Here is a 23,633-nt window from a genome sequence, read left to right on the forward strand (position 1 = left end):
TGGCTATCTTAAAATCTTCTATAAATGTATTTCTCCAATAATATCAGTTTGTATGTATTTTTTATGATGATTTTCCAACCAAATTTCAATCAAATCAATAGTTGTGTGATATAGTCAGAAACAAAGATCAAATTTTGTAAATTGGAATTTAAAATAGACAATTGTATATACTTTTCTAATGTTTTCAAGTTTACACGCATGTCAAAAACATGTTTGATATGCTTTATATATATATATATTTTAAAATATTTTTTAATGGATATATAAAAATTTTTTTTTTTATTTTTTTTTAAAGTTTTTAAATAAATTATATTAGTAGATCGTTATACTTTTTTGAAACACTATTTTAATGTTAAACTTCAAACATGGATGGCAATAAAGTTGTATTCGTGTTTGTATAATTTTAAAAATATCCTGCTGCCAACAAATATGGAGGTTGGAGTTGGATTATTAAAAAAATACTATACAGTAGAACCGTTCTTCATTTGATTTTTATAACTGGGGTATCCTCTAATTAGGGTGACCCAATAGTAGTAAATATATATTATTTCTTCTTGTTTGTTTCTAGAAAAAGTGTCCCCTTATCTTGTGTATTGTGGTGTCCTCTGAATGTGTCTCTGATTAGGGTGACCCAAGAGTATTAAATATATACCGTACAGTTGTTCCCCTGTTTCATGAAAAAGTGTCCCCTTATCTTGTGTATTGTAGCATCCCCTGAATAGGGTGTCCCTGATTAGGGTGACCCTGATTAGGGTGACCCTGGACTGGTAAATATATAAATATATTTCTCCTTGTTTTTTCATGGAAAAGTGTCCCCTTATCTTGTGTATAGTGGTGTCCCCTGAATAGGGTTTTCCTGATTAGGGTGACCTAAGAGTAGTAAATAGCATGACCTTTAACAGCAAATATAAATGTTTAATATTATAATTTGACAGCATCGTTGATTGCCAGACAACATAGTGTAAATTCTCCCACACACTGTACGTCAGTCATCATATATATGTTGATAATCTACTAATGAAATTTCATAAGATATCTTAATTAGATTCACGACTGTGTCTCATCACTACTTCACACCAATATAAATGGATTAAACTTATGATTGACAGTAACTCAGCTTCCAACCGAACGCAAAACATTTTATCAATGCGTATTCATCGCTTTTGAAATTGGATTTGCAACGCTATCAATGTAGAGTAAATTGCGATAATCCTTACAGACCTATTCAAAAGAACAAAGTGTTAAATGAACTTTCGCCTATTTTATTCAAATCCATGCGGCCAGTTTTGCGTGCAATTAATACCAATTCATAAAGGGTAATTAAATCATTAAAGCATGAAAAATTCATATCAATTATTATATCATATGTTACAGTATGTCTAATAATAAGCAGTAAATCTAAACTGGAAAATTTTGACAAATGTACATTACAAATTTGTGAGTTATACTTTTCAATAAATCTATGGAGAATAAATTTATTTGTTTTGTTTGTCTTTATTTAAGATTTATTAATGTATTTAGAATAGAAACAAGATTTAGCATATCAAGTTTAAACAGTTTTTATAACTCACTAGTAAATCAAGTATAAAAACAAACAACATTGCACTGGTAGGCCGTCTTACAAGGGGACACTTACATGTGAAATAGACGAGATAAAGGGACATATAACCCTATCCAATGAACAACCTTGTTAAGAGGACTTTTGTGGGGTCCCAAAAGTGTCCCCTTAACTGTAATAACAGTTCTAGACTAGTGTGACATTTCAGAAACAAATCTAGGTATCGAATAACAAATAATTATGACATATTCAGGAAACACTTTCCCTTAACATGAAAAAGTGTTGTAACTACTTTCCACTACTGTGTCTACACATTAGGGAAACCCCTATTTTTAAGGAGACACATTCCTGTAAAATGAATGAGGATCAAAGTTTAGTAGTCCAAGAAGAAGCTGTCCTATTTATAGATGTAATATGTATGTACTGTATAAATCTATACTACAGTAAAGTAATTTTATCTCCATTGTAAAAAAATGATTAAATAGCTGTGCTTATATAAGTATATGGTAGTCAGTCAGTCACGATTTAATCTACCTATATATATACCCATAAGACAACAGTAGTAGTTTAAGTAACGTACCATAAACAGAATTGTATTTTCTATCTAAATATTAAACAGATCAGAAACACGATTTCCATTATTTTGTTAGACCTGTCAATTTATTGTAGTCTATTCTAATCATGTTAGTTTTTTTAATCAGCTAAAATATTATTGAAAATGATAGTACTGTTATATTAAATAGATTACTGTATTGTGTTTTACCAAAGAAAACAACAATGTCAATAAATTACCCTTCAAGAAAAACAGCGTTTAAATAAAGGAACTAACACAATATAACGGAAACTAGAGATATGGTGCTGACAGCATGAACCCTAGCATTCTAGAGATTAAGATAAATACAATAATCAAATAAACACATTAAATTGATAATAATATTTAGATTGAAAACAGTTTGTACAAGTGAATTGATTAACAAAGAAAATAGACGACACGTCTCAGCTACGCATTTGTTCAGTCAAGTTCATAGCTGGAAATTATTATAAATCCCTGATTTTAAGATAAGTATACAAAGTTCATTATCTAGAAGAAAAGACAGGAAAAAACAACAAAATAAACAATAAAACTAAAATAAGGTGAATCATATGTTTTTATACTTTTTGATACTACTTTTTGACTCAAAGTTATAATTCTTTTAAAAAAAACCAGAATCATTGAGGTGAAAAAATGAGGTTTAAAACACAAAAGCATGGATGTATGTCGTAAACTGAAACGATAATTTATACGGTTAATCTCATTAATAACACCAGCGATCCTGCCAACTTCATTCAAATAACTTAACGATAAATACTATTAAGTTGAGCAAGTCAATCAAAGAAGATAATACACGTTATCGTGAAGGTGAATTGCTTACGAAAACATTCTAACTCGGTGAAGTTGTATATTTGCCCAATCACAACTTACACCTCATCAAGTTAAACTATCGCATTACCCTTGCTGCCATTACATAAGTCTTAAATTCCATGCTGATGTTGTTGTTCTTGCGCATCAAATTTGTTTATGAGTTTTTTCGTTGATAGATGATATTGCTCGCACTGATGCTGATTGGCAAATGTAACATGGCAATGATTTTCATTCTGATTTCATTAAAGTTTAATAATCATTGAAAACAGCGTAGGATAAACTACTTTAATCACCTCTTATGTATTTTACCTTTATATTAATTCATTTCTGTCAATCATCAAAATGGACTTTAGTCATAAAACTATTAATTGCATTAACAATTTTTAAGCGTTTTATGCTTTTTAATCTTATTTAACTTTTAACTTCCAAAAATCTACTTTTTAAACGTAAGTTTTTGTGCAATAATGTGTGTGTATTCTATTCTTTTATGTTTGTTTATATTTTATATATATATCTGTTTTTAATTGTACTATACTTGCCAATCTTTAAAAAGAATTTCTATTATTATTTTATATGATAATGGACAAATAAAGCTATTCAGTATTATGTTTATACACTATGTTATAATAAATAAAATATTTCAAGGTAATACATATGTAACACATGTATAAATAAAAGAAATCAGAATTTTTTGTAATATTTTCATTCTTCAAGTTGAAAGATTGACTGATCTGTTCAGACAGGCAAATGAAAAATTCTTCCCCATTCAATCAAATACAAGACATTAATTATTTGCATAAATTATCACAGGTCATAGGTCAATTACAAAATCAGTCTTTTACAAACGATAATACTATTAGAAAAAATTAATATTATACTTTGAACTATGCTGTAAAAATACTCAGAATAATCTATGACTCCTTAAAAGATGACCCACTTTTCATTATTTCTTATTTTAGTTGAATGCACTTTTAAATACTATTTTCTTTTTCTATATTTTCCAATCAGCTCTCAATTTCAATGTAAGCCTGATCGACAACAGGGAATAACAGATATACCCGAAATGGCCAGAAGCTACTGACGTTATTTGCACACCAATAAAACCAGCTCACATTCAGCCTAACAGACATACTCGGCAGCCTGGCTAACAAAAGAAAAAAGTATATACACAGCAAGACAATTTTACTCCCATCAGAACACAGAAACGAATATTATACAAAGTCCGTAAACAGAAGCTGAATGTGTGCATTTCTGCTTAAGCACGCCTCCTGCACTGTAATCACAAAACCAGAAAACAAAAAGTCAAAACTATTATTTAGAATGAAAAGAAACCGTGGTCAAAGTACTTTTCATTAGCAGTGTCACTGAAGTATTGTAGTTTTGAAATGATCAAATTTGCGTATCTATTTCTCACTGTATACTCATTATTTGACTATTGGTATCAATTCTCATTCTTTATAATAAACCTTCTTTAAACAGTTGGGTAACATTTAATAGAGAACATTGGAAAAAAAGTACACATGTACTGTTTATTTAGGTCATGAAGATTTTTTTTAGAAAAAAAAAAAAGAACAGCTCTAGTATACAATGTACTGGCAAAAATACTAGAAAATATAATTATTTTCTGTATGATTAAACTAATTATCTTACAAGTAATGTTTAAATGCACAGATGTTATCTTAGACATTGTGAAAAATATGACTAGAATTAAGTTTTACCTTTGTGCTTAATCCAAGAAACTTTGGATCAAGAAAAGGGTTACAAAACCCTATTTTTAAGCCATATTGTAATAAAATACCCCTTGGGTGTAATACTCCAAAGTTAGGGACAAAATGAAGATTAAAATCACACTAAATACAGAATAATACTAAAGATTATCTGTGATTTGTTGTGTACTTATTAAGTTTGACTTAATTTTATGAATGATATCAAGCAGAAATGATTTGCGCCTGTGATAATACCAAGTGAATAATTTGCCTTGTTCTTCAGACCATTCTAAAGCTAATCCTAGCCCCTCGTGGGACGCGGTCCACCAGGGCCTAAGTTCTCAGGGCATCATCTGGACATATCCCCGTCAATTAGCCCTTCCTAATCTGTATACGGTAGCATATAATAGTGATACGTAAGACAGACTGCAATTTACATGCAAATCTTCTCAGGGAATTCATATATTTAAGTAATTATCACCATTGCTAATAGGCTCTCATGAACATCTCTATAGAATTTAATCTTCAACTAAGCTAGCATGGAAATGAATCTCACTTGTTAAAGTCAATCTCACAGCAAGATTGCATATTCTATCACACTTTAACTAAAATGTTTTAAAGTAGAGAGTAAACAGTAAAGATAATTACTTTGAAAGTGAAATTCTGTGACAATAAACCAGAGAGCACATTGAAACACGATGAAATAAATAAATGACTATTTGATTCTTAATTAATACACTATCGTAAAAAAATTAATTTATAACTGCACAAATGATATATATAATCTTTTTTAATAAAGAAAATTAGTAAAATCGTAACAATTTTTTTAAATTACAAATTAAAGATGTATTGTCCTCCAAAAGCATGAAAAACAAGGTTTAACAAAATCAGACTTTGAATAGGAGATTTTGCAGTTTTAATAAAATAATATAATTCACTTCTGGAAAAAACCTGATTATTTTACTTATAAAAAGAAAACCCATAGTCCAATTTAACTATGTATTTTTTTTAATCCATTTTTTAACTATATTATGTGACATTAAAATTGTTCACAAATTCATTTTTTAAAGGTATGTTTAAAAATATAAATAAAATTTACAAATACTGAATACCTTAAAAGCGTACATTTTTGATTTTATATATTTTATAAATAAAGAAATAAAAATGTATCAGAAAAAAATGGAACATATATATTTGATGTGAAGCTTAGCACCAGCTATATATAGGTAGAAATTGCTTGGAATCATCTTGAAAGCAAAAGATAAACAAAAACATTTTATATATATTCAAAATTGGTACTTATAGTTTTATTATTTAATATAGATTTTATTTTAAATCATTGAAATTTGTAAGCAAATGTTTGAAAGAAAGGTGCCCCAGATTCAATTAATAATTAAGCAGTTACCAAACCATACAATATCAAATTTAGTTTGGTAATACAATTTTTGATAAACAACATTTTGCTTATTTTATAAGAATGCTGGCCCAGCTTTAATTGTGTAAAGTGTATAATACCAAAAGGTAATTCTGCTCAGGAATTTAGCTTGCTTTCATTGCCTTTTGCTTGATTACCTGAATTGAAAAATTGGTAATTTCTGCTTCTATAGTCGGGATTGACTACTAGGCCTAGCGTTCTAACTTGTGTTTTCTGCTTACGTGAGCTAGCATAAAGGCATTACAGATGGCAGTGAATAGTGCTATGTCTATATATGGATGTGTATGAATACCGCATACAATATAAACGATATACTGTGTACATGTATAAAGTTATTTTAACTGTAGTTTTTATGTTACTGTAAATAACTATTAGTAACCATTTTATTGTATTTCTTTCTTTCTCAAATATACTGTACATAAACAATCTTTATTTGATAAGTAACATTTTGTGTACATTATATAACTTTATTTTAGATTAACTATTAGACATCTGACATATAGTTTCTAGTACGGTATACTAAATTATTCTGAAGAAAATAATCATAATTAACTTAACTTCTAGATAAAGACCAGTAGCATTGTTTTAATTTTTTTAAAGATATTTCTAATCATTGTTATGGGTATGTTATTTGCAAAAGAATAGGCAGCTAATTTGTATAATAACTAATAATATTTTTAACTCTGGTCTTTCTCAATTAAATGCATTTTGAACAAAATTATTAACATTTTTTGTTTTTTCATATTCAACTTGCTATTTGGTATTTTGCACTGTTGTTTCCAACTCAGGCATAAATTAGTACATACAATAATGGGCCAAAAAAGTAGTTCTCTGATGAGACATAAACCTATGATCTCCATATCACTAGTGATCATAATCTAGACCATGCTTAAACTCGAATGCATCAGTTAAATTTGATACCAATTTTCAGCTATATTTTCTTGATACAAAATGTTTAGTTTAGTACAAATTTACAAAAATAAATTTACTGTTAAATCTGTAAAGATAAGACCCAATATCGCTAAGAGATGTTTTTCTTGATTTTTTTCATCATAAAAAGATAATGGAATTGTGTGGAGCAACTAAATATTGGTATAAAAGCAAAGAATAGAGGGCAGCAAACATGTTTTTAAGAGACACGGACTCATTCCTAAAAGTGCATTGCTTTTGGTATTGTTTGGATTTTGTCTTTTCCTACTTTTCATCCCTAAAAAATGTAAGTAATAAAATCAAGGAAAAAAAATTAATTTATGAAAATATATTTAAAAAAATAAAAGTTTTAAAAAAAATGGATAAAAAAAAATTGCATTAAAAATAAAAATATATAGGTAAAAAAAGGAACTTACATAATTAAAGAATGAAAAGTTTTATTTGTAATTACATTTACAAGTTCAAAGTGAAAATAAAGTATAGTTTTCTGGTATTTGTCACATTTGACATATAACACTATGAGACAGCTAACCAAAGAGGTGATAATTTACAAATTGGTTTCGGATACTTTACAAAATTGTGACAAGTTTATTCTAGGCCAACAACATTATATGCTATCCCACTAAACTTAAACACAGGCAAATGTTTTCATACAAAACATAATTTATACTTTGAGTGTGACAAAAAAGGACAGCTTAACTATGGTATGTACAATACGTTTAGCCCGGGAGCAGTATTGTACTGACAAACGACACCAAATACCGGCGGACAACCCAAGAGGTCAAGCACAGCGACCCACCCTGTGATTGACAGCCACCTAATAACGTATGAAGTTAAATAACCGGCAGTTTTTATCGCACACGCACCTGCGCGTTCTGATTGCCAAAGATGCTACCAGGGATTATGAAGATAACCCACTGTGAATCTTCCAATTTTAATTGATGTTCACCTTGGCTTGAGGGCATACATTTGAATAACTTGCACACCCTCCAGAATTGAATTTTGTTTTGCAAGTTTGTCAGTCAAGTAACTGGAGAAATTTAGGAGAGCATGCCATATTTAAATATGTGACTAATGCGTTTCACAGTTCAGTTCGTCGACCACATGTGGCGCTGTTCAGTGGATTTTCCCTTCAGACCAATTACGCGCCAATATCCTTGAATACCCTTTGGCAGATGACGAATGTACATTTTACAGCCTTGCTTATCAACAAACACATTTTCGTAGAGTACGTGACCCGGCACATGTAATGAGGGAGGTCCTAAACACCAAAAGGCATCCGAATTCATGGCATAGTAAACTTAAATGGTCTTTCTTTATTGATTTGAAGTCATTACCTTTGGTGATTAACAATAAATCACTGGTAAAAAAAAACATACAAGTTTGATGATGTGAGCAATAACTGAAAGATATATAAAATCAGTTTTAAATATTTAACCACGTTTCTAAATGATAAATCTCTTCTAAAAATATTTCAACTGATATGATTGAATTTAATGTAGACAAATTTGTCAAAATTCATCCTAAAATAGGTGCAATCAAACCATGATGTCTACTACTGAATGGTCCACACCCTGATGCGAAACCTCAACTCCCTGGCGTGAATTTTAATTGGGTAACCGAAACCACAACCTTAGCAATTACCAACTGCTGAGAAAGGATATCTACCTTTCTTGAAGAGGCTTACCAAAAATATCTTCTCATTTACCAAAACTGAATCAAATCCGTTCGCTCTAAATCAAGTGATAAGAACACAGCGGGTAAAATAAGAAAGAGAAATAGCATCAAGGACTACATGTTACAGTAATATGCACACGAAAATCTATGTTGAAGGTACGGATTTTTAAAAAGTATCTATTACGTACTGTTTATAGGTTTGTTTGTGACTATCACTATTGCAAGGATCTATTGAGCAGTGATAGCAAAACACCACTAATAAGTTTTAAACTTTTAGACTTTTAATCCTGATATTTAAATATAGTAAATAAATAATAACCTAATAAAAATAATTAGAAACATTTTTTTTTTTCAATAACTATAAATAGAATGAACTTTTATGATGGACATAAGTAGAAAGGTCAGAAGGAACACATCAAGAAAGGAAAATATAGAGTAACAAGCATAACTTAGCCAATTTATACTTTAGAAGAGATTAATTAACGAGCAGCAATTTTTATTTCTTATCTTTTGCGAGTTCCCTGTATGGCAAGGAAGACGAAATGTTGAGTCTAGACTCCATAAAGACTATACAATGATGTTACGACAACGGAGGCTTTGGTCGTACCATTCGCCGCAGATGTTTTGATAAAGAGATAAAACAGGAGCAGTGGAGAAAAAATGACGACAAGGATGTCAAACAACATCGTGAGCAAAGGACATAAAATAATGAATTGGACCAGGATTAGCAGCAGCAGCATCATCAGCTGTGGCAAGAGAATGTTGGCGTGATGACCACCACCGGACTAAGACAGACAACTCCCATCTATAAAAACCTAAGGAATTTTAATGTTCTGCCATTCTTAATTTGTATTGATTTTAATGTTTTATTATTATTAATAATTAATACTCTGGAGCAAATCAATTTTTCAAATTCTGATATCAATAACTTTACATATTATTACGGACTACTATAGATGACCTATTTAGAGAAATTGACCATCACTGCTCAGTTTGTCCTTAATTTTTTTTTAACTTTTAATTTTAATTTTTAAAACTAAAAGTCTCTTCCAGGTCATTCGTCCCTAAATTAACAAGCTTTAGGCTGATCAAAGCAAGTCCCTAAAAACTAAATTCAAAATCTTAGAAATGCTACTGACAAGACTATTCTTTCAATATATAAAACAAAAACCTGTAGCCAAAGTTGTAAAACATTAATAACACCAACTCAAATATCATTTAAATGATCCTGCATATAGATATATATTTGTTTTTAACTTTTCTGTATATACCTTTCAAAATACAATAATTATAATTTTTCTTTACTTTTAAACCTTGTAACTGGACCATTTTGAAAAGCAGTACTACGTTACTGAAAATGCAATCCAATCAAAAGAAAGTATAAATAAACTAAAATAAATATGAAGAATAGGACGTCATACGTAATGTATAATACTGAATTCAATAGAAAATGTTACACATTTGTATGATACAGACTTACATTCATTAATCACATAATATTAATAAATTATGTAGTATAAAGAAGAAAGATGAAACAGGGTCTCAGGAAGGTTAGACTTGAGCTTGCTTTGATCAAATTTAAATTAGTTTTCGTTATAGCATATAATGATCTTACTGGTGAAGAAATTGTTGAAACAAATTATCCTGAAATGTATACATTTATAAGTAAACCACAAAAATGTTCTAAATTAATATCTGTGGTGATTATAAAACAATTTGTCCTTGAGAATGAAAGAAACACACTTATGCCAAAAGAACAATGACAACGAATAACTTTGTCATCCGTTTAGAAATATGTTTCTTTATGTTTTAATTGGATAAGCCAAGTGCAAAATAATCAGTGGTGGCTATCAATGATTTAAAAAAATTAATAATAGGACTAAACCCTGACAATGTTTAATAAGTCAAACAAAAGTAAAAAATATATATTAAAAGTCCTGGACAATTAAACAATGACCTGTAACAGTTTCTCCACAAGCGATTTCATTTGAAACCCTTTTTTATAATTTTGAAAGATCAAAAAGTCTTTGTTAAAATAATAAATTTCCCAGTCAAAAATAAATGACATTGTTATTGGTTTTGTCTTGAAGATATAAAGAAACTTTCCACAAACTACAGGGTTATATTAAATAACATGATAATTATTAATAATATATTATTTCATAAAGATCTGACTGGATTCAACTTTAACCTGCATTTCGCCAACGATCACATCGTATGCTCCCTCAGTCATATGCATACAGTACACCAGGGTAACCCTTTACTTGTTTCCAACAATGTACTACTACAGTATGTTGTTTTATATGCAAATGATTTAGGAAAAGAAAACTACCACCTGCATGCCAATGAAGCCATTTTATATCATGTGACTTACCAACATGGACTAGTTGATATCAGTGAAGAAGCTCTTGATCTCTACCTGTGTATACCATGGAATTAGTAAACAGATAACTAAATCTCTGTTGGAGAGACACATCTTACCGGTGACAGCGCTTGTTGGAGAAACACACCTTACCGGTGACAGCGCTTTGTTTAATGCTTTTGTCGGCTTTGTGTCTTGTATTTCATATATATATATTTCTATGTTTTTGTAATTATTATTTTATGCTTATTGCCGAAATTAATAAAATAAATAAAAAAAACAATTTAGGAAAGAACTGTATAAATGTTGTGGTACAACCCAACAATTTCCTATTAAAGTATTAAGTTTTACGTTGAGAACGTTTCAATACCAAAATAGTAATGTAATTTATAATCAGTGCATGAAACAAAAATCTACAAATAATTTAATTGTAATAACAAAATCATTATTTGGAGTTATAATATGTAATTATAATCATTGAATCTAATTGAAACAAAAATATACAAATATTTGAATTGTAATAACAATGTAATGCCAACTACCTCTATTAAAAAAAAATTATTTTTACCAATAATTTTGTTTTGTTTTCAACTTTTAGTTATATAACAGTCCCAGAAGGACTTCATAACACTGAATTTTATATTCAATATCAGAGAATTTTTAACACAGTACACCGCAACGATCATGCTGTATATCATAAATTCTTTAAAACAACATGTGGATTGTTTTCATAAGAGTATTACAGATAATAGCTTACAAGAGTAACAGTTGTTTTCATATCATTTTTGAAAGCAATAAAGCTATTTATAATGCTTTAAAGTTGACTAAAGAAAACATACAGATGTACATTATAAGCTAGTAAAGTATTAATGAGTTCTGTAAGAAAACAGTCCGAGAATATTAAGCACTTACGCGAAAGCATCAGATTCTCCAAACAAAACAGAAATTCATCATTGAATATAGAAAAAGTTGTAAGATCAACAACCATTAATTTTCGCTGATAGCTGTGCAGTCGCTAACATGCTTTTAAATTAATATCTAAAATATGATTTGTCTTTATGAGATTGTACACTAGTGTCTATTATCCTGTCTATCATTAAGTAGCTATAAATTCTGTGTGAATACAGATTGAGGATAATATCACCTCAATATAATAGGTAGTACCTGCCGAGAGAGTATACCATAGAAATCCTGAGAAGCCTGAGGCTATGAACAAATAAACCTATTATTTGTCGAGAACCTAAAGATACAATCACTGAACAATTCAATAGAATAATAAAAACAATTTATTAGTTATTAAAAGATTTGAAATGGGCCTATTGTACTACAACAGACAAACGTTTTATAGAGGTTTTTATATGATTTAGCATTTTTTGTTCAAAATATGAATACATGGCATCTAAAGCTCTGTTTACAATATCAATGTGCCCATATACGGACACGATGACATCATATCACTACCATATTCGGGGATATCACTACCATATTTGGGTAGATCAAACTTTTTTGTAAAACTTGTTTGATATTGTAGACAAAGCTTTAGGGCAGGGGAAAGAGTTTCCAGGGTACATGCCAGGTACTATCAATACCATGAACAATTTGGCCCTGCATCAAAGAGTTAGGCCTATCTTTCATGTTTTATTTCTCTTCTCTTCTGTTCACAGAACATGACTTGTCAACCTAAAAGTGTAGGCCCAACAGACCTGGTCTAGGACTATCTAAGTTCTGACACACTCACAACCTTGATCTTTAAGCTCTGTCTACACTATCAAACTAGTTTGACAAAAAAAGTGTGATGTACTCAAATATGGTAGTGATATCTCCAAATATATGGGCACATCACATTTTGTTGTCACATAAAGTGTGATAGTGTAGACAGAGCTTTAGTTAATGAGACACATTGTATGTTTGCAATTAAAACATGTTGATGATTAAAATTCATTATTTGTAGTATACTTAAATGCTTGTTTATAAATGATTTATAAATCAACAAACACAATTTTGTTAAATTCAATAACAGCATGTATAAACTGGACACTTTATTATAAAGTGTGTAGTCATTTAAAAGCATTAATGAAGATCATTTTCAAGCAATGAATTAATTAATATGGAAGCTTTTTACGAACAAACCATTTTACTATTATTTGCCAAGTAAACTGACTTTTGCTCTAGAGACCACACAACACAAAGCTTACATCCAAATTTCAACCCCTCCAGCTTGCATAAAAAACACTTCCATCATATTAGGCCTAAGAAGTAATTTACAGAGTGATTTGGTAAACATAGAGTTAAGTCACACACAGATTGTATGTTACTGTGGTGTACATGACAGGTGGCAAAAAAGCCAAAAATAACAACCTTTAGAAGTTGAACGTTTCTTCGAGGCAAATCAGCTTTCAAAAGTGAATTTTTAACGAGGCAGTAAGGATTAGGACTTTAGGCAGCAATACCAAACAAAAACAGTAAGCAATTAAAACGTTTTAAGACACTCAAAATATCAATGAAACCAATTACACAGCCAGGAAACATTACCATTTTTAAAATATCTCCATTTTCTATGTCCTTTTCCAAAAAAAAGTAGTTTACTAATTTTTATAAGTAAATAGGAATAAGCCTACAGTGCACTTTTGAATAGAACGCAATAATTCAAACAGTATCTAGAATCTGAATTTTCGTATGTTCCTTTTACAAGTTTAACTACAATACAAATCAATTTTTTTTTTCAATAATTGAACCTTAGTTATGACATTTCTGTATCTTTAGTTTCTATTGCATAATATAAATATTTATAAAATGTTACTTATTATTCATCTAAACATTTCAATTTTTACTATAATTACTATTTTATCATATTTTTTATATTTGCTTTTGTTTGTTGTTTAACATTTTGTATTGCATGTATCATAAGTTATTACTCATAACTGAGTAAATGTAAATTATTCTGAATCTTAACTTTCAAATAAAACACCGTAACACCTCAAAAAGATGCCCATCACTTCAGTCTGCAAAAGCAATCTCGAAAAGAAGCCCATCTCAAAAAGTCAATCTCGAAAAGAAGCCAATTTAAAAAAGAAGCCCATCTCTTCGGTCTGCAAAAGTAATCTCGAAAAGAAGCCCATCTTGAAATCAAGCTCAATGGGCTTCTTTTCAAGATAGTATGAGCTTCTCTTTGAGATAGACTTTTGAATATCAAAGAAACAAGGTGATTCAATACCAGATAACTTGTGATGCAGATATAATGTATGATCAAGTTTATATTGTGCATTTATTTTTCAGTTTAAAATGGTATTTTGATCACAAATATGTAAAATTGGCAGGCTCGATAATGTTTCAAAAATACTATTAGTACAGTAGAAATTCACAAATTTACAGCATTCATTTCGAAAAGAAGCCCCTTCTTTAGTTTGCAAAAGTAATCTCGAAGGAAGCCCATCTTGAAAAGAAGCACATCTTGAAAAGAAGACCATCTTTTTTAGGTTTTGTGCTATGAAATTGTTTGCATCACAAATTAAAATTCCCACCAGAACAATTTCTTTAGAAAACCTCTCAATCGTATTAATGAGTAATAAGGTATCCCAGAGAAGGTTAACACAAGAGGAGGCATGTGTATATGTAGGTATACATTTCTTATAAAACCTTGTACAACATGAGAACCGCTCTCACTCTCATGTTGATAATTATTTAATTAAGATGTATATTATAGCATGAATTGATAGGGATTCCTTTAGATAAGGTATCGCACACCGCAATACACTTTATTTCCTTACTATAACAACGCAGCAATGGATCTAAATAAAGTTGTTATTTAGGTTAATGTGTTTATAAGCATTCAATAGAGTAACATATCTATTACGCATTGCAGTGACAAACAAGGTTTTACCTATCTAAATTTGAAACCTCCGCCCCTTGGGCTATAACCTCATCAATTAACAGTCAAATAGAATTTTAACATGCTTGCAAATGATATTCAACACTTTAAATGAATACAAAGCATCCGAGAAGAAAAAAAACTTGTGAAATTATAGCAGATATGTTTATAACGATCGCATTTACTTTTAAATATGAATCAAATATGGATTAATTAGAAATCATATCCGTTTGTAATAAAATTACTGTAGAGTTCTTTTCACACAGGTGGCACACATTGCACAGGAAATGCGGTCACAGACAATCAGTGTGAAAAGTGTGAGTTTCCAAACATGTATTGAAAGGAATCTTGTCCCGAACGTATTATTCTTAATCGGATGCGACAAAAACTGCTAAAGGGAATACTAACTGATAAGTTTCAATTATCCGCTATTATCAACCGTTTCACTAAGTTATTCAAGCTCATTATAGTACAACAATTACGTGAAAATCCTGTAAAAATATCCAACCCGTAACATTGTATTATGTTTGTTAATATACGACATGGCAGAGAACAAGTACTTTCTATTCAGATATAAGATAATTTCTTTATGAAAACATTATTAAGTAATTATGGAAAATAAAAATCAAGGTTGTTTATTGTTAGCGGCAATATGCACAATTCCAAGACATTTATTGGAATTAACATTGATATATCTATCGGTTCTACTGGTATTAATTATATCTTGCTAAATATTGTTGTGCTTTTAATAGATAATACCAGAGAGGATAATTAACTAGAATAACAAAAAGTCTTGACTTGTCTATTTGACAACAAAAGAAAACAACATAAACCTTCTTCAGAGCATAGAGTAAAACATTTAAGTTTCACTTGTTGAATTGTGTATTGTTTTTTTTTTTTGGTTTTTTTTTTGTTGTCTGATGTCAGTTAGACTTACATTTATTTCTTCATCAGTTAAAATGTTCATTTACAATGCATTGTACTTAATAATAATGTGATATTAGGGACTTTACAAAACACGACGGTTAGGGGAGGACGACGATTAGTTACGAACCCTTGCGCGAAGACGACGACCGGCAGTATCTCTCTCCCTTCCCTGTCTCGCGGGGATTTATTAATTGACATTCGATAATTTTTATAATTTTGTATTGTTTACGGTCAAACAATCTTATAAGATCATAATTTTTAACAAAAGTTTTGTAGAAATCCTATTTGAGACCAAACAAAATGTCCAATTATTAGGGGTTGACAGCAGTGTTAAAACAAATTGCCTCTTAGCTCTTTTTCTGAAAAGTGTCTCCTAAATACATAGAATACATTCTACTGTATTACAAAGATCTAAATACCAAGTATGGCAATGGCATAATATAATTTAAATTAAAATAAAACAAATGATAAATGTTTTTTATTTTATTTTAATTATTTAAATGAAATATTGCAATATTAAGTTATTTGCTTTTATTGTTTGAATTGTTTAAATTCTCCCATTGTTTTGTAAAATGTATGTTTTCTAGGATTAGCGTACCTGTACTGTACCTTAGCAGAGTGGGCAAGGCACCATCAACTGAACAATTCTTATTTTTGTACTTTACTCATATTCTAATTAAATTTGCTGCAATTTTGTAGCAAAATCATTTGAAGCTTCTAAAAAAACAAGTGACTTTGTAAAATAATCTATTTCAGTAGCAAAAACGGTTGTTGTTGTTGGGATAGATATCTAGTCATTAAACATTCCTATATTAAAACACAAATATAACTGTACAGTACATTATTGTTATACAAATAATTAGAAATTATGAATTCATGAATTCTAGAAATAAAATAATTTAAATCATCATAACAATTGTATATTTAGCAATAATTCATAAAATCAGAATTTAAATATTACCATTTTGTTAATTCATTAATAATTTAATGTACTTAAATATGAATTTAATTATTATAGTTGAGAGTACTGGTACATATTTTATAGTACATAATTCAGGATATTTTAAAAAGAAAAGAAAAAAATCAGAAAAACTTAAATGATTTGTTCAGTTACAATAAATTGTTATACTTTTTAATAAAATACCAAGTTAATAAGTTATTATTAAGATTCTACAATTTACAGTGATTATAAAGAGCATCTAATTTAGCTTGTAAAGATTTAGAAATTAATATCAAAATATTGTGGCTTTATATCTTTAATTGTGTATAATCACCACTGATAGAAATGTCTGCCAAGCTATTAACATCACTAGACATAGAAATAACTGTATTATCTTTTTATACTAATATTAATAAGAAAAAGATAATAATTAATAGTGATATCTATTTAGAATGGGCAAGATTCAATTAAGGTATACCAGAATATAAATGTTCACCATTCAGTTACAATACAAAGTACACAAATGCTAAAATTGAATCAAAGATTGTCCGACAAAAGACTTTATAACGCGAAATAAAAACATTCTTTTGGTCATTATTTAAAATTTACTTTTTATAGAAAAGTAATTTGGTTGTTCTTAATTTACTATCTAGCTGCAGACAAAATTGCAAAATTACTTTGTTCGAATAAAAAATACATGAAAAATTGAAAATGATGTTTATTTTTAACACCAGTAGTAAGAGAGAAAAAAATTGTTTTCGAACTCAGAATACAACAATTTAATTTTTACTGGTACACTTCATTGTGTTTCTATTTAATTATTTTTATATTAAAACAATAAATAATAACAACAACAATTTTAAATATATAAAGCGCCTAATGTATGCTATGCATAAAACCTGAGGAAAAAATCCTAGGCTGTTCAGTATGAGAATGCCTTCGTCACTATCCACACTAATCAGCGTTCACCAGTATAAATTGTATTAAAGATTTTAAAAACTTTTAATTCATAAAGACTACAGTATTACTGAAGTGAAATTCCTAATTACCTATGTGTATTATGTGTTTTATGTTAAAACAGAATTATGAACTTCTGTACATGATGTATTAAATAAGTGAATTTTAATTCACTTAAAAATTAAATTAGAGTACAGTTATTTTAAAAAGCTGCAGCATATTCGTTATTTCAAATATTAATCAGCTTACATCAATCAAATTTAAACATATTTTAGCAACAGGAAATAAATTATTATAATTATTATTATTACAATTGTATTTAAGTAACTATAAAAACTTTACTCAAAATTCCCTTGCAGTCTTTCGCTTGAATCTCTTTGATTTAAAATCAGGTCATGGGTACACTAGCAACGTAATGTAATCATCCGATGATAACACCTTTATAAAACTCCTTGCATCACAAAATCGCACACGATGAAACGCAAGACGCTTCAAATCACGGACATTATTCTTACAAATCGGGCATGTGAAAGTCTTTGATCGTAGACAATGGTGTCAAATCTGTGAATATTTTGAATAACAGGTACTTGGAGACAATGGGTGCTCTGCTGTAGAGTTTGCATTTCAGTTACACATGAAAATTTGTAATGGGACGTACAAGTAGTCTACCATACCTGAAACTAGCTTATTCAAGATCTCCTTTCTTTGTGACTAATTCTGTTTTTTTATCTTTAATATGCATTATTGTTCCAAACTGAGCGGAACTAATTTCCAGCACGATATTCACGGAAGCTATAAAAACACGCTTGAACAGACTCTTTAAAATGAATTTCAAAAAGATAGATATCAGAAAGAATTTTAAAAAGAGAAAAATGATAAAAACAACAAAAATGAAACCCAAAAATGAGACTATAAAAAAGTACATTAAAATTAATAAATAATTTTTTTTTTTAAACCAAAGAAACAAAGAAGATTCTCCTTACAAATTTTAGTATCTTTAAAATCTTTGTTCGTAAACCCAGGTAAAAATCCACTCTACTTATTGAGGTTATGCAGCAACAACCCTCTTTGGAACATACCCTTTTTAATTAGACACTCTTGGTAAGCAGACACACCTATCAAAAGGACAACTCCCTGATAAACTAACTAACAAGGGGAAATATATGGCCAACCCCCAGTTATTAAACTCCCCTGCTAAGGAGACAAGTTCAATGGTAGTATAATAATCAGGCAATGGATATACTGTATCCTTTATATGTACAAATTTCCTATTTGTAATTGTATTGTATAAAAAGCAACACATTTTTAACAAGTTACAACAGGGTTACACCATACTATAGTCAACCCCCAGTCCAGGGACTCCATTGCTAATGGAGTTCAATGGTAATCAAACAGACAGTTAGTGTCTTTGTATGCATGTATTATAAAATAAAAGCAAAACATTATTTTTTACGATGACAAAAATAATTCAAAATGAATTGAGAATCAGGATGCTAATAATAATATGTAAAATAAACCAATTTGACATTGTATATATCTAAAAACAAAATGTATTTTAATATTAATGCTTACTTTATCATCTCTAAATAATAGTTTTTGTTCATTATTATTAATTAAGGATATTATAATTAATGAAATCAAGTTTAAATTAAACTTAGGGAGTTTATAAGATATGATCATGGATATATGAGCATTAGTTTGAAATCAATGAATATCCCAAAGCCATTACAGCTGATAATCTGTAACCCATCTCAACGCGTAACGCATACGTACTTTGTAAAGTTCAAGCGTAAACCAAGTCCTTAAGAGCATACATAAACATACAGTATACAATTTCTCGTAGTTAAAATTAAATTCTACTCATATTGGAGTGAGCATTATTGCGATACAAATAATGTATAAAGATAAGTGGTTAAGAAGATGCAAATCTGGGTTTCTTATTTGAATTTCAATGTATGTTGGTTGTGGCATTTAAAATAAACAATATTATACTATTTATACCTATAACATATCATGTGTTTGTCATTTAATGTTAAGTAAATCAAAATCAATAAATAATTATAAACAAATATATACATATAATATATACATTAAGTTTATAAACAGAAAAACTAACTACAGGGTACACTAATTAATTTTATATATAAATACAAAAATTTAAAAAACTGTGAATAAATTGAGGACATGTCTATGTAGAGTAGATACTGCATTGTACTGAGAGTAGTTATTATAGTAACCTGTCTTGAATTTCATTTACATCAACTGTATATTTAGCCCATAGGATATAAACATTTTTTTCTTTCATTGCAAGAAAGGTTTTTTTTTTATTTCATGCCAAATTGATGAAGTTTGGACAGCCAACCCTGACGATATTAGACACACTATCAGCCATCACTAAACCCCTGGGGGTAAAAACTTGCATCACACATTAAACCAGCACAAATGTAGCCGAAAATAAAATAAAATCAAAATCAATTGATCTGAAATAAAACACCACAATGTCCATCAAGACCGGGTATACTGTAAATATCTTTAAAACGTTGATTGGTCAGCAAATGGCTTAGCACCTGGTCTGTCAAGACTTCAGGCAGCAGCACATTTGCAAAAGGCCGCTGACCTTAGCAATCAGTAGGGTGCCCCCACAACCCAGATGTTCATTGAAGGGTAAGAGTATGTTAGAATAACCTAATTGTACAACTCAATATTGCCAATTAGTTAAATACTTTCAATTGCAAAAGTTCATAAACAAGGATGTGACATCAAAGTTTTGTTTGAAAAAATAAAAAAATATCAGGTAAAAAATATTGAAAAGATTTCCACTTAAGTGTAATTTATAAGTGAGTCCCCTCTCGCAAACCATACACCATGAAACTGTAAATTCTCATGAAAACCTGAATTTCAGTAAAACCCTGATTATGAAGATATGTTAATGTGTCCCGAAGTGTCCCCTTAATAGGTGCTCTAGTCTAATTAACAGAAGTGTCAGGTTCCAACTGTATGTAATATCACAACGTGATAGATCATCCGGATTGTTGCCTGCTTGTACATCCGTTGCGCTGCATCCAAGTGGAACTAAGCTTAAGTAGTTTAGTAGTACATATTTTTTGGTTGTTTCATTCTTTCAAAATAACCACATTATTTCATTGTTTTCGAAAAAGACTTACCACTTCTGTTGGACGGTAAAACTTCTCATCCACTCTTACACGTATAATTCCTGTATTTTTATCCATACCCGTTTCTTTGACACCAGATCCTTCCCATCTACATTTTTAGAAAACAAAACATACAAAATATATTATTGCAATGGTGTACCTATGTGCTGGACAGGCATCGTCCAGTCACAACGTATGAGGCCTTACCTCAGTTTAAGTTTCAAACCTTTAAAAAAAAATATTCTTTGTACTGTACAAAGATGGTGCCTCCTATTTTTCAACTGTGTAGCAGCAACACAAACCCCTCTGTTACATTTAACAGTAATAGCTTACTTGAAACTACAGTAAATTCATGTGTAGGCCCAAAAATAATTTTGAATGAAAGGTAATCAGCAGTTAGGAGCTCATTGTACTACGCCATGTGGTCGAGTAGCCAGTTCCTTTACACTCCATCTTGTTCTCCCTAGTTTTAGCCAAGTACTCATTTACAGTTGACTGGGGATTGATCTTATCAGGAATTGAACCTGGTTTTTGTGACAGTCCTGATAGACTACTACCCAACTACTTTTTGGCACTAAGCTTAAAAGGAGTAGCATCCATATCTACCATACTATTTCTAAAATACAAACATTAAAAAACTTATGTACAATATAAGGTGCAGATATGCAAATTAGCAAGCATGCATGTGGCACCTCAATTTAAATTTTGCTGCAGGTGCTTAAGTAATTTCATTCCCCACAACTGGGGGCTCATCTAACCTTAATATCTTGCACATAATTATAAATTCACCACATAGACACCTACAGCTGTGGAATATAAACTTACACTATATCTTGTCCTATGCATTTAAAGGCAGCAACAACAAACTCTCTTACACTGTGAACCTCACCGGTTGCAATCACAAAATCTTCTGGTTTGTCTTGCTGGAGCATCATCCACATCCCCTAAATAAGATGAGATGTTGAGATAGAAAGAAACTAAAATCAATAGGACTTTGCCTAGTTCTTGTTTAGTCAGGGATGTTTATGTTTTTCATGAAATTTGTGCATGAAGGAGTAAAGCAACCAAAAGATTAAAGCTGGAGAATTTTCATTTACTTTGAAAATATACAAAGTGATAAGCAGGTAGTTGACAAGTACGTAATTACTTCTGACACGCCGTTATCCCTTAGGTTATTTAGAGGAACGAGAAACGCAATCAATATCCTGTTAGCTACGATTCAGAAATATTGATAATAACCGGGAAGAGACTTAAAACCACGCAGCCTAGAGATTTGATAGTTATTACATCCGCATTCGTACACCTGGAAAGCTGGTAATAATGTTTCTTTACAAGCAAAATAAATGAAATAGACATTGTATCTTATATCATAAATTTGGTATCAACATTTTGAAATTATAATAAATATTAAATATATTTATAATTTTAGCCCCAGATGAATTTGTTCCAAGATGTTTACTTTCTACAGAGAGGTACATACTGTACCACAGAGATAATCCTTTATCTTTTCTTACATTTGACAATTATTTTGATGAGATAAACATTTGAAAATAAATGTATTTGATCAAGATAAATACCCAGGATTTTAAGATTATATATGAAAAGGAATACTTCAATTTATAGAAATATGAACAAATTATGTTATTGTTACTATACATACAGTACTTATATGGAATTTAAATTTACTGTAATAAGTAAAGATAGATAATTTCAAATTTTAAAATAAGAAAAAAGGTCATCACTAAAATTTAATTAATTTAATAATTCTAATGAATAATTGCAAGCGTATAAACATAGTGTAACACTAAATAGTGTAATAAGATAATTAATTAATTCGATTAACATAAAACTATTTATTAATGAATTAAAATTAAAATAACTTATTATTAATTTGCAGTTTCAATGATAAAATGTATATAATAAAAGTGAAATAAATAATAATGTTTATAATATTTAGAAATATTTTAAAGCTAAGCCTAAAGTCTTTTATGAAAAAGGTTAGATATTTGAGGTTTTGATATTGCCTGTGTCTGATACTAGCAATGCCAAAGAAGGAGAATACAGTATACATACTAATGGCCAAACGTACTGATGAAAAAAAAACAAACTGGATTAAGAAATTCAGTTTAATAGACAGAGTTCATTAAAGCCCAGTTTACACTAATTGTTCTTTCAACCAAAAAGAGACAAGTCTCTGATTTCAATGGCGAACCAAACAAAAGACATGGTTTTCAGCTAATTATCACGGAATACACTAGCAGTATATTAATGTCTAAAGGGCAGTTAAATCACTGTTGAATAGTATTATTCTTTATTTACAAATAGTATTCAATTATCTAAATCCACATAAATAAAAATATTGGTATAGTAATTGCTGATGGTTTAGCATCTTTCTCCATACTTTTGTACTTTCCTGGCAGTTTGTTTATAAGTGATAATTTCTAATAATAGCTATATTATATTTATTTTATGTGTAGATTAATTTTGGGGAAGTTATCTTCTATAGAGATCAGCTATAATTCGTAAAATTGATGAATTAAAATCTAGTTCTAATCAATATTTTGGTATATATATTTGAAAACAAGTGACCATTCTGGTATACCACAGATATAGAGTTAAATGATGTCATCCAAGTGTATATCACATAGTACACTAACAGTATTTTTATTCAACTAGACTCTGCCTCGTTGAATAGAACACAATCTCATGAAAATATTCT

At 29.6% G+C, this 23,633-nt stretch overlaps 1 protein-coding gene across 3 annotated transcripts in view; it reads right to left on the reverse strand.

The window, feature by feature from the left end:
* The window catches only part of LOC144849501 (GDP-mannose 4,6 dehydratase-like), an 80,916-nt gene that overhangs the window by 18,785 nt on the left and 38,498 nt on the right, over nucleotides 1-23,633 (reverse strand). For all 3 annotated transcript variants that reach the window (XR_013613979.1, XR_013613980.1, XM_078706429.1), the window contains exons 8-9: nucleotides 21,740-21,858; nucleotides 20,927-21,023 (exon numbers count right to left, since the gene is read on the reverse strand). Coding sequence is in view for 1 of the 3 variants with exons in the window: in XM_078706429.1 (XP_078562555.1) it covers nucleotides 20,927-21,023; nucleotides 21,740-21,858 (216 nt within the window). In the remaining 2 variants the exon portion in view is untranslated. The remainder of the gene's footprint in view (nucleotides 1-20,926; nucleotides 21,024-21,739; nucleotides 21,859-23,633) is intronic.

The sequence above is a fragment of the Antedon bifida genome, chromosome 8 (genome assembly GCF_963402885.1).
Source record: "Antedon bifida chromosome 8, ecAntBifi1.1, whole genome shotgun sequence".
In the NCBI taxonomy this organism is placed as follows: domain Eukaryota; kingdom Metazoa; phylum Echinodermata; class Crinoidea; order Comatulida; family Antedonidae; genus Antedon; species Antedon bifida.